This window comes from Caloenas nicobarica, chromosome Z (genome assembly GCF_036013445.1).
Source record: "Caloenas nicobarica isolate bCalNic1 chromosome Z, bCalNic1.hap1, whole genome shotgun sequence".
In the NCBI taxonomy this organism is placed as follows: domain Eukaryota; kingdom Metazoa; phylum Chordata; class Aves; order Columbiformes; family Columbidae; genus Caloenas; species Caloenas nicobarica.
This window is the reverse complement of record NC_088284.1, coordinates 47,805,029-47,818,716: the sequence shown is the minus strand read 5'-3', so window position 1 is coordinate 47,818,716 and position 13,688 is coordinate 47,805,029. Positions and strand designations below refer to the sequence as shown.

The following is a 13,688-nucleotide window of genomic DNA, read 5'->3' as shown; positions in this document are numbered from 1 at the left end:
TACAGAGTAGAAAAGCAAAACAACAGTGCTAGAAACAAATCTTGCAAATAAATTGATAAAGAAACTCTGGGAATCCACTTAGGAGAGCCCTGGAAATTGAGCCGAAGACTGTGAACACGAAACTATAATCAGATACAGAAGGAAGTTTTTTGTTTTTTCCAAACCTGCAACAAATTGCATTAATGCACTGGGCTGTAATGCAATTCTTTGTTTTGTGCTATGTGACACAAGGGACTTATTGTCTTGTTAAGTAACGTGACAGAATGATTAGAAATATAGGACTTATGGTGAAGCAAGAAAATATGTCTAAAGACGATCTAAGGACATAGACTGTTTTCCACACACACTCATACAAGTACCATAAATATTAACCAACGTAACAAGTCAAAAAAAAAAAGATCATACCTTCAAATGTACAAGAATACCATCTGACATTCTAAAACTGACAATATCCAAGAGGTTTCTGCTTATTTAATAGTTTTGTTCTCATACACTTACAGAGCTGTTTTTGTTTTGCTGTACCTTCTTGGCTGACTCTGACTATGGTTATGTTATGCATTCAGAGTTTCATTATGGGACTTGGGGGAAATGGTAATGCTATGATTTGGCAAGAGGGAAGTACAGTAAACCATTCTTAGTTCCTGATTTACATTGAAAGAATGTAATAGCTCCTTTAATGTTCAAGAATACGAATACATTACATACATTTGAGACTAGGCTCCTTAGTAAAGATTTATAGCTCTAGCTAGACCTACCAACGACTCTCATTGAAATAGTTCTCTAATTCCCACAGGGTAACTTAAATATTCCATCATATTATATGATGTTCCTATATGTATATAACATACATATATATATATATATATGCCTCTCCACATTATATATGGAATTGGCATACTGAAACTACATAAAGCAAAAGAGATTATATGGACTCTTCAGAGGAAGAGGAGGTATAAAATAGAGCAATAAAGCACCCTAAAAGGCCTTTGTTTTTTTCTCCCTTCTCTTAGCAAAATAGGGCAAAGATATTAGCATTACCATTAATGCATATAGAAGCTCTTGTGGTGCAAGTTATTAACCAAGTTTAACATGAAAAGCAAGAAATGGGTTAAAGCACACTAAATTTCCCTTCTAACCAGTATCCAACACACAACTTGCATTACCTAAATGGTTACTTTGAATGTACATGGAAAGTAAAACGGGTCCTTCTTCAAGTACGAGAAAAGAGGAGCTTTCATGAGATTTAGGACTGATTTCTGAGCTTGAACGAGTTGGCTAATCCTAGAAAATAATTCTAAGCAAGAATGAGTAACTACCAATCCATTATTTGTGAAAATTACATTTAGTTAGTGCATTTTTAATCAACTACATAAAGCATTATGATGGGCCTTCACAGGAAACAAAGACTAACTATCCAATTCACAGATATAAACTATAAACTCACTACATTATCTTTGTTGTACGATTCCCACATGTAAACTAGGCACATACATATTAACTAATAAATGCACTTTAAAAAGTCAATTTTAGAGTTAATGAACCACAAAATAAATTACACATTTATTATCCAGTTGGGAACCTAAACAAATTGACAATGTTACTATTGTAAATGCTATTTTGGAAACTATTCACTATTTTGAGCGTAAACATTAAATGCACTGGTATGCACTGGGCAGTGTATTTTCACAAGTCAGGAAATACTATATTGAAGTAATTTAAATAATTCACAGATCACTCAGAGCCTGTAAAGTTGAACTGAGATTAAAAAGGATAAAATAAATAGGTTCTTCTAAAGTTCATGTTTCAGGCACACTAAAAAATAACAGTTCAGAAGTGTGATAAGTGAACTAATAATTGAACCGAATGTGTAGCTAACATCTGAACACAGATATAGAAAAGCCAGGAAGCCAAGGAAGGTGTTTTTGAGTGGAGTCAAATAGAATCTAGACTCAGCGATAGCATTAAACCATGATCTCAAAAAAAAATCATAGAATCATAAAATGTCCTGAGTTGGAAGGGACCAACAAGGACCATCGAGTCCAACTCCTGTCCCTGCACAGGACAACCCCACAGTTCACACCATGTGTCTGAGGGAGTTGTCCAGTCTCTTCTTGAACACTGTCAGGCTTGGGGCCGTGACACCTCCCTGGGGAGCCTGTTCCAGTGCTCCACCACCCTCTGGGGGAAGAACCTTGTCCTGATGTCCAACCTAAACCTCCCCTGGCACATCTTCCTGCCATTGCCTCGGGTTCTGTCACTGGTCACTAAAGAGAAGAGCTCAGCGCCTGCCCCTCCTCCTCCCCTTGTGAGGAAGCTGGAGCCCCATGAGGTCTCCCCTCAGTCTCCTCTTCTCCAGGCTGAACAAACCAAGTGACTTTAGTTGCTCCTCATACGGCTTCCTCTCCAAACCCTTCACCAGATTCTTAGCCCTCTTCTGGACACTCTCCAGTAGCTTTATATCCTTTTTATCCTGTGGCGCCCAGAACTGCACACAGTGCTCCAGGTGAGGCCGCACCAGTGCAGAGCAGAGCGGGACAATCACCTCCCTGCCCGGCTGACAATGCTGTGCTGGATGCACCCAGGACACGGGTGGCCCAGAGAGCACTGCTGGTAAACTTTGAAAATTAAATGAGTTCTGGTAAAATAAAAATAGGAATGAACACAAATCAATTTCTAAAGATGGCTCCTCTGGGTAACTTTTATTTTAATGTAGCAAAAACTAGCCCCCCAAACTTGATATGATATGGCAACAGCATGACAATAGCAACAAAAAAAATCAGCATTTGAAAACAGACAGTAGGACTGAACAGTATCCTTGGATAAAGATGCAGTAAAATATCAGACGTGGCACCAGTACAACCATTTACATACTACTGTGTCCAATTTTGGCACTTACGCTTCAAAAAACAATTTGAAAAATAGGAAAAGATCTGGAAAGAGCTGAGAGAATGATTAAATGTCTGGGAAACAGACTCAAAACCTCTTTAAATTAATCTAAGAGAAAGATGAGTTGTGACTTGAGAACAGCCTACAAGTATTTATATAGGGAGGAACTTTATAACAGCTCTTTAGCAGCAAAGGGTACAAAGAGATCCATGGCTGAAAGCTGAAGTAACAAAAATTAGAAATAAGACACATTCTGAAAGTAAATAACTGTGGCAATGTTCTACTTTAGAAAACAGTTAATATTCCTGTATTTTAAATCTTTGTCTCAACACTGTCAAGCTTTGTTTTTCACCAAGAAAACAAATGTTAAAATAACTGACCAAATTTAATATTAGAGCCTTGCACTAAATAATGAGTTTTAAAACGAAGTTTAGGTCCATGTAATGCTATGCAATAGATCTGCATGAGTGAACAGAACATATGTAGTGTGAGTACTAAAGTTCTAAGAAATAAGCTGACATAAACAGGTAAATTCATGTAGATTTTTCTCACATGTATTATCAAAAGCATTACCATGTCACAGACTCAAACACCTTGAATTTAGGGAAGAAAAAAATCTTTATCAAAACAAACAGACTGGGATGACTTAAAATTAGAAGGATTTTTAAAATACACAAGACAAAAATATGTCTTAAAATTAATGTGCTAAATACAGAAGATTGTGCTTTTTAGAAAAAGACACCTTTGATTGTAAAGTGTGCTCTTCTCACATTTCTGTGCTTCCTTCTGCATCTGCAATCTTATTAATAAATAGTTAATAGTAAGGACATCTGAGATTCTCATGAACTCCCTTGATATCTGCTGTTGATGTCAAAAGAAAAACAGTAAACGCTGCAAAACTTTGAAAAAATAACAAGAGTTGGCAGTATTGAAATTACAGTGACGAAAAAATATCACTATGAAGACAAAATTAAGAATAATTTCATCTCTCACCATGCACTTGCAAGAAATCATTTTTCCAGAGCTGATTTTCACTGGAAGTTTAAGGACAGCAGTAGCAGCTTAATAACCCAGTCTTTATTGCTTTACATTTCAACAATTTCTTACTCTCAAACACTGGAATCTTTTTGGGTAATTTTAGTTTCTGTGCAAGGATCATTCGCAGTGTCCCACCTCTGACTTTCTTGAGATGTTATTTTTGGTTCAAACCATTCTCATCAGAAAGGCAGTAAAGAGAAAAGTCAGGAAAACAATTGTACTTAATGTATGCATTGGATGGTAATAGCAATGCTTAATAAATTCTTGTCCAAGCTTTGGGGAGAGTTCTGTAAGGTTGAAACGATTGGAAATGAAACAATATTTATGAAATCTAAGTGCTTTCTATGCCATTATCTACTTTTACAGAATGAGGAACTTTCTTACAGTGAAAATGCCTTGCAGTACTGTTTCAATTATATATCACCTAGAGGAAAGAGATTTCAGATATTGCATATCAGTATGTATAAATAGTTGATATAAACTGTGAACATGGAATATCACTGTCTATGTGATGAATATTAGCAGAATCAGAGATCTACTTTCTCTGAGAAGCACATGTGAAAATGGCAATTCTGAGAAGAATACAGAACTCGATTTTAAAAATAATAATAATAATAATAATAAATAATAAAAATAATAAAAATAATAACAAGGATTATTATTATTATTATTATTATTATTATTATTATTATTATTATTATTATTATTATTATTATTATTATTATTATTATTATTGTATTTACATATTTTTCTAAAAAACACTGTGACAGAGATTGATCTATGCACTGGAAAAGCAGCATGATGCATAATTTTTAAGCGAAGGCAGATTCTGCCTCATTCTTCTACCCTTTTTTTTTTTTTTTTGTAGATACACTCCGCAGCTTTCATTACATTGTTTGCAATAGGGGCAACATAAGCACTTAAGTATCATCATAGAACAACCATGGATGCCATGGACCTCTTCCTGCCTTACTTTCAGTTACCTAATTCAGGTAAGACAACCTATGCAGATGACAACTGGTAATATAATCTCAGTGGCCACTGAAATTGGGGCTTATCTCTGTGCGCTCACACTCTGTAACTTAAAAGGCATGGATGCTGATGTGCCATGGTATATTTTTTCTTCAAAGTACTTCTTGATATGTGTATCTCTAAAGTAATAGTGCTAATTTATAACTGTGAATCAGGTAGTTTTATCAAGAGAGTCAAAACAATTTCTGTCTTAATTCTTCTTATACCTAACCCCCCTGGAGATCGTTTCTAAATAGACTATTTAAACTTTTTCCTTCTGTCTTCTTTTTACTCTATGGCACCATATTTTAAACATGATATTACTTCATCAGGATAAGTCAATTTAAAGGGAAACTAAACAAAAAGTCACAGGCTGAAATAGGACTACAGTAAAGTGAACAAAACAAATCAGTAGCAGATTCATATGTATCATTACCGTCTGTTTGGGCAGCAGAGAAAGTTGTGGGGAGAAGCCCGTTTTGTTTTCTGCTTTATGCAAAAATAAGTTTTGAAAAGTACCTTTTTCAGGAAAAGGCTATGATGGCTCTTTGACTATTGAATAAGTCTCTATTACACACACACATTATGTTCTTTGTAGTCAAGCATTAAAATTAACTCTGCAGAATGCTCAACACTTCATTTTTAACTATGTTAGTTACTAGACACAACTGGCATATGAAAGCATAGGAAAGCTTTTTCAAAGCACTCTTGCTGTTCTATTATCATGCAAGACAAAAAAGGAGGTGTTTTAGGAGATCTGCCAAAGAATGCGTTAGATAACCAAAACTACATTTTTACTTGAAAAATACCAAACAGTTGGTGCTCATTATTTCTCTCAATAAAGCAGGTCTGCTGGTCCAAACCTCTTTGGAAGTCGTGACAAAGGAGCTTTTTCTGTGTTTCCAAAACAGAATGAGACTGAATTAACAAAATACACAAGTGAAGCCACACATGGGGTTAGCTATACCATAAACCTGATGGTGTGCAGAGGGAGTCTGGATTGGCAAAACATTCCCACAGTCAGCAAACTGCACTGGTATGATTTATTAGCAGTTAAAGCAGCCCCGAGATGGGAGGCAGTATAGTCCAGAGAATACCACTGAAAAAATAAAAATGTCAGAACAGGTCTTTAATTTCTGGCTCCAGCGCCGACTTCCTATCTAATATCCAACCAATAATTTCCCTGCTCTCTACTTCAATTTCCTTAACTCTGATCAGGGATTTACTCCAAGAAAGATATTAAAACTGACAGGTAAAAAATTGTAGGCAGTACAAATCAGAATATCATTATTACACTGCATATCAGAAAAGCATATGATTAGACTTTTCAAAAGCTTTTTTACCATTTAGAAATGCATGAAATTCAACAAGCTCTCTGGCTAAACACACTGACTGCTAAAGACATCTCCAGACCACTACCTCTCAACTGCTTAACTAACGCATCACTCGTATCAGTTCAGAACTCTTCTGCCTCTTCCCATAAAGGCTGGTTAAGGTGAAGATGGAAAAGTGAGTGGAAAGAGGTGTTACATGCTTTATTTCACAGTATCTTACTACTCGTGGGATGCATCTCAGAAGCTGAAGAATGCAGCCCTAGTTTAAAGATTACACATGGTTTTAGGATACCATGTCACCAACTAGCATGAGACAGCACCATAGTATTCTAATATAGCAAATCACAGGAATTTTCTTTGGAAGGGAACTTTGAAAGTCATCAAGTCCGAGGTCTACCTCAAAAGTGGGACTAAGGCCAACTCTAGACCATTTGAACTATCATTCTGTCCTTTTCTTTTGATAATGGCTATGTGCTATTTGAACATCAAGACAGACCCCTCTATGCACCACTTACAGCCTAAACCATGACAGCATCTACTTGGGAGGAAAGAGGTGAGTTGGAGGCATATTTCCTTCTGAATGTGTGAAAGGCTTGATACTTAAAGAGTTAAAAGGAACTGCAGATCTGTGATGACACCTCTGTGGCTGCAGAGCACATACCGTGTACATGATGTACCTTCAGCACACAATCAAACATACTAGTTCTGGATCCATTAGAGGGAAGCATAACTCAGTAATGTGCCTTGTGCCATGCTGATCCAGATCTGAATGGTCTAAATATGCTTTGGTGTTTTGAATGAAAGCATCTACAGGTCTGTGCATGCTGCCTCTTTTAAATGAAGGCACCTATGGCGTTAGCTATACAGCCAAGGAAGAAACACGAGAGACCCATCTGTCATTTCACATGTTTACCACCTGGGAACTATTGCTTTCTGAACTATCCTTACCACGACCTTTGAGTTCTGGTAAGAAGCCTCAAGTTGCACTCTTCCTCATTGCAGAACTAAATCCTAACTGTGCTGGTTCATCTGTCAGTTCCTTTGATCTACGTTCATATTAGACCACTGCCTATTTTTTTAAAGTTCATCTTTCAGTACTTTACCTTGTGATCAGTATGGCTGCATCAACTGAAGACATGTCTTCTCCCCAGCTTGTTGACATTTCTAAGTGTATATCATTCTTCTTGCCAAATTCTTCATGTTGCCATTTACAAAAGCTTTCCAGCATTTTTTCCCCATGATGTCCAATATACATATCTGCCTGGAAATTAAAAAAAAAATAATTAAAATTATGATTCTCTAAATAGAATTAAGAACTTTTTTTGACTGAGTCAGGAAAAATATTCTCCTTTTTATGGCATAATATATTCATGGCAGAATGACTTGAACTTCAGGAACAGAGACTATCTTTTTCCCATGTTAAGGACACAGGTGAAGACAGTGTAGTGAGAGGTGTTCAGTGGGTCTGTTCACCTGAATGCTTATCTCATTCATTTAATGATTTTTCACCATCCATAGGGAAGAAAAGATTAATGATGTGAAGATCCAGAATTTGAACACAAAATGAGACATCTCCACCTCCTGAGAGGATACTGAAGAAAGAAACACTTTCTTATTCACTGGAAAAATACAATATTTTAAAATTAGAAACAAGGATAAGGGAATCCCATTTTCTTAGGAACTGACTAAAATATGAAAGGTTTTCTGTAATATTTAGTAGAAACAACAAGAAATCAAAGCTGACATTATCCTGAAATACAATATCAATCAAGATATCAGCTGAATGCCTTTCTTCAGAAAGAAAGAAGAAAAGGATTTGAGATAATGCTTGAAAAGTGCAATGAAAGAATAGTACTATATCATGGCACTTTTTGTTCATCCAAAAATTAATTGACAAAAAACATCCATTCTCCTTCTACTTTCCAAGGAGTTTAAAGGAGATGATTTTTGTATTGAGCTATACAAATGCACAGAAAGCAGAGCGCAAGCAGATTTTCTTAAGAACTAACTAATTTCCACACGGCAACTTTGACTGACTTACAACTGCAAGCACAGAAAAATCTCAATATGTGCAGCACATAAAGTAGGAGAAGCTTAATCTCTACTGGGGATGCCCAGTAGTGTAAATAACTAAATAATGCACAAAAGCTAAATGAGAAAATTTGTCAGCCATTAAAGTTGGTGAATATTGCAAGCCTTTGTAGAGCAACAAGCTAAGTAGCATTATCCTCTATAGGCTAAAATAAAGATAATATATACTTACTGGAGTCTCATGAAGGAGGACAAGCTTAGTGACCCGAAGATTTACTTGTAGTCCAAGGCTCTTGTGCTGGAAAAGGTTAAAAACCTAAGATAAAAAACAGTAAATAAAAATATCTGCTTGTATTGCACACAACACACTGTAGACTAAAAATAACAATCTCAAAGAACCTAAAAAACTTCTTATATTCTACTGTGACTGCTTTACTTTGCCATAATTTGAACAGAATATTAAACTAATGTATTGTGTTGGTCTTCTGAAGGGAAAAGAGAGCTTAGGCAATATTCATTCTGGGAGCACAAAAACACCTTTTCCCCTCTATGGCCATGACCACTTTATAAACTGTAGCCTGTTTCTCCAAATACTTACACATGAGTTTAATAGTATTCACATGAAAATTTCTACTAAGTTAAATCCAGGATCATGGCCCAAGTGGCCTGAGCGATAACATGGTCATAACTCTTCCAGTCATTTACAGTTAAAGTTTTTGTTTACTCTTCAGCTTATGCTCCTTCTTCAGCACAGACTTTCCTTGCACATTACAGATGCTAGTTTTCACTGCATTATGGACCAAATGAGCGCACTGCAGCTCCAGATAGAGCTGGAGAGGGATGTAATTGTCTGAGTGCACTATCTTTTCTTTTTTCAGTGACTAATGACCACATAATCCTTCTTAACAACAATGCAATCTCTTCATAAGAGGCACAGATCATGAGAGAAATCATCCAATACCCCAGCCTTCTCAACAACACCAGGAGCTTCTAACCAAAAAATCATCTTGTTCAGCTCTTTCTTACTGGCTTCCATGAAGATGTAAGACCAGACAGTACAGACAAGTCTATAGCATCATGGATTTATGCTGCAGAGCATATGGAGTTAAATCTTGACAGCCTGCTAATAGTTATGTACTGTCCCTCACAGGTGCTCCATCAGAATAATTAAAAGGAGCAAAGAAATCAGCCCGGGGCACATGCATTGTTGGCAAAATGCCAAAATTAATTTTAAATTTCCTACCATGTTTAGGATGGTTAGAATAAATCTTCTGGCAGCATCTGTTCCATGATATGAAACCATAGCTGGATCTGCCACCACAACAGTTTCTATATTGTATTCCTGAGGTAATTTGTAAGAGTATCGTTTTCCTCTTCCACTCTCTGATACTTTTCGATTCCTGGATTTTCTTTTATCTGTAACATAAAACATTACTTGACAAACTCATCCTTCAAACTACTCCTATGGTACTTTCAGGATTTCCTACCTGTGATTATGGTATAATTTTGATTATATGGGATGCAATAGCTATGAACTCTAACATTAATACATACTTATGTGGCACTGACAATGCTAAGGTGCAGACTGAAGGCCTGTACTACACATAAGTGTTAGTTCACATCAAGAAAACAGGAATCTTATCCAGCTGCTTAAATAAAATCCCTCAGATTCTTTGCATCCTTTCACCTAACATATTTACATGAGAGTATGTACCTCCTAGTTTAGTCGAAGAAAGAAAACTAAATTCATGTTAAGTTTGACAGAAAAATCATCTCACTGAGATTGCAGAATTCTTATCTTCCCATCTTCACAAATCACAGAGAAAACATCTTGATGTAACTGTATCTTAGCATAAAAGAAGACAAATATAGATTTGCCACATATCCAATATTAAGACAAGACATGGAAGAATTCATTGACTTGCAAAGATGAAAAAATATTTCAGATGAATGACAGAGAATGGTATGTAAAATATAGATTTGTTGGAAACAAAAAAGTGAAGTTTTACTAAAATGACTTCAAAGTCAGCACTGCTGTCATCATAAGCAGCTAACGTAAAACAACAAAACTAAAGCCTGGAAACAGGCTTCTAAACGCACAGAAAGCTCCAAACCAAAAAGTTGTCACTTCTGTGGTAAGCTAGATGGTTACTGTTCTTGTTAATTTTAAGGTTCCCCTCCAAAACCATGACAAAATCTTCATTACTACTGAAGTACATATGGAAAAAGAAAAACTAATTACTCTGAAACAGTTCAAGCCAGAAGGTGGCCAGATATGCATACGGTAGTTAGCAATGATATTTAAAATAATTTAGTTTAAAACAAAGTATTAAATGCAACTCCCTGTTGTAATAGTCAAATTCTGTTAGATCCTCTTCAAAGACTTAAAACTTCTGGGACTGATCTCATTGAAGTCACTCAAATAAAGTGAAATATTTTCCAGCTTCCACAATGGAATATTGGGCTCTCTGTTTACAATAAAAGCGATGCTCAACATGACAATTATAAACACATGTTCTGGAAACAAACAAATATTTAGAAATTTTGAGGAAATGTTTTGCAATTAATCAGTCTCATCTCTAATAGGAAAGTTCCTGCAGTTCATTTTATAACACACAACTACTCTCCAAAAATAAGTCCCTCTTCAGGGAAGTGCTAAAAATATGCCTTACAAGACACTGAACTCACAAATTAACTTTAAAATATAAGATACTAGTGGAAAAAGGACATGTGATTTAATACATGTATTTGTAATGTAGATTTAATGTAAATAGTGTCGATACTTTTCAATGTAAAATGGATAAAGTATCCATTCATAAAAATGGTTGTCTATCTTTTTCTGTAGTAATTTTTTAAAGATTCTATATGAGAGTGATTTAGTCCATCCCACTGTACTTTAGAAGGGCTTACTGACTCTTGTACAACTGGTGACAATGTAAGACTTACTGATAAACATACAAATTTACTAAAAGAAAAAAGTATATATTCTCCAGAAATAAATATTTGGCCTTTGATTTCCTAGAAGTAGAAACAACTTCTAAATTCATAAGCTATCTAAAATTAATTTTAACCTCTCTCATTTTGATACTTCAGACACTTGCTTAGCCTTAGATGTATAGCTAGCCTCCAGCTTTATTTGTGTTTACTAACTGTGGATCTACAGCCTAGTTTATAAAACACTATGCGTGTTTTCATCACTCTTTTGAGAATAATTTTTAACGAAACTTCAGTGTCAGGATTTGTGCCAAAAACCCACACTCTATAAGCTATACAACTATGACCTACCATACAACCATCTAATGCTGCAAGAGTAGGCTATAGATCGAAGTTTAAATAGTAAACTCATTTGGGTTAAAAAAAGATCTCTCGTGAGCCATTTGGTCAATTTGCCTTCTTCCTAGGAGCAGTGATTGTTTCCAGTGCAGTTTCCAACAATACAGTTTATTTATTGTTCACTTCTTTGTAAAAAACAGAAGCTAGTGGTTGAAAACTTTATAGTATTTAGTATGGCTGTTCAGAGAAATGTGCTAACACACCTCTCTAAAAGTTTTAGCTAGTGGTGCCTTTTTGTCCAGAATTGAGAGTAAAAAGCCCACAATAAAATATTGCATCGTCCTTAACACAAAGGTCATGTCAGTCCCATGAACTGTTGAAACCTCTTGTCTTTCAGGATCATAGTGGCTGAGAAGGCTGCACAGCTCTATAGACAAGCTGGCTGCAAGGGGCAGTGCCTGTCATTTGCCTCAAATATCTGCCAGGTTAACAAACCAAGGAACAGTCTGGTTTTGGCCAGCCAACCTTTTCCAAATTGCTGGCAGAATTCACTATCACATGAGATCTCATTTATCTGAAAATTTTAGCTGTTCCATAAGACCTTTACATAAACACAATTAGTAATATGGTACCAGTGGTATTCAAACAACTGCCATGATTACTGTCGAAATATGCTTTAGGCAAAAACACGTATTTTTTTACATACTCATAAATAAGTAAAAATTGCAAAAATTGCTCATTATTGAAGGTACAGTATGTAAGAGATAATAACTCCTGAAAAAAAAACCACCCACATCAATAATGCATGTGCTAACAAGATAAAAGTCAGATTAACTGAAGAAACTGCTGCTTGGAATTGAAGATGCATAAATTAATCTTAGAAATGTAATTACGTTGGCAAAATAAATAATAAACGCTACAGAATAGCTCTGTGCAGTAAGACTTCTATTTTTGTGCAACTATAGAAGATATGAACACGCCTTATCAGTTTGTTACTTAAACACGTGTTGACTGAAAGGAAAACTAGAAGTACTCTGGTAATCTAGCAAGAAGTCTAGAAATACTTCAGCAAGTACATTTGACATTCAGCAGGCAATTAAGAGAAAGTAACAAGAAGTGTTAACAAAACACTCCCCCAAACAAACAAAACCACAAACGACAACAACAAAAACCTTACAGAGCTGAAAATCCAGCTACTATAACCACAGTTTGCATAAAGCATCTGAGACAACTTCAAGAGCAGGCTATGACTATAGGACTCCTGGCCACTTACAAGTTCTCAGGCACAAGAACATTCCCTGAGTAGATCCATAAGGCTTAGACTACAGAGCAATCATCATCACTCCCCATGCTTTCTTTTCTCAGGCTAAAGAAAATGGATACCCCAGCCATATGGAAATTGCAGTATTCTGGCTAGACAGGGCATATTCAGGAACTTAGGAAGTCATGAGCTATAGCTCCAATATAGTTTGGACAGGAATTTCAATGTCTTAATGCAGAATGACAAGCAGCACCAGTCACCATTTCATGCAATCTCATAGATCTAGACTAAGATAGCTTATGCATTTCATTTCATGATTATCACATGGAAACAGGCTGCAGAACCAAGATAGCTCTCCCAGTTGGCTGTCCGTAGTCAAACTTCTGCTTTTGATTCAGTGAAACTAGCAGGTTTTTCCCTAAAAACTGGCATCACTCTAAGAAGAGAAGAACAGCCTGCTCATAACTCTGAACAGTATTTGTTTATCGCAAGAACTGAGAAGTAAAAGATGAGGTTTCCAGTCTCCCAAATACAAAAGGGATCCAAAATTCTGATCTACTGTATCCTGCCTAGATAAGTGCTCCCACTCACTAGTCTGTGTGAAAAGGAATGACCATTTGAGAAGACTTTTTTTTTTTTTTCCTAAAGTGTCCCATGAGTTAGGTTCACTGTACAAACAACTTCAGCCTGGAATAAGTGCTTCAGATTGGGTAGAAGGAGAAGAGCTTAATTTTCTGTCATCGTTTGAGGCTCAGCTGGCAATCAAATGGATGACAGATGCTCTCTATTAACTCTTTCCCTCCCCAGAAGGGAAACAGAAAGGAGAAAAGGGAGAGAGACTTACGGGTTAGAAA

General features: G+C 36.1%; 1 protein-coding gene across 1 annotated transcript in view; it reads right to left on the bottom strand.

Annotated features, from left to right (window-relative positions):
• Window positions 1-13,688, bottom strand: part of ADAMTS19 (ADAM metallopeptidase with thrombospondin type 1 motif 19) — a 148,542-nt gene that overhangs the window by 99,249 nt on the left and 35,605 nt on the right. The window contains exons 4-6 of the mRNA XM_065656283.1: window positions 9,544-9,716; window positions 8,533-8,616; window positions 7,373-7,530 (exon numbers count right to left, since the gene is read on the bottom strand). Coding sequence (XP_065512355.1) covers window positions 7,373-7,530; window positions 8,533-8,616; window positions 9,544-9,716 — 415 coding nt within the window. The remainder of the gene's footprint in view (window positions 1-7,372; window positions 7,531-8,532; window positions 8,617-9,543; window positions 9,717-13,688) is intronic.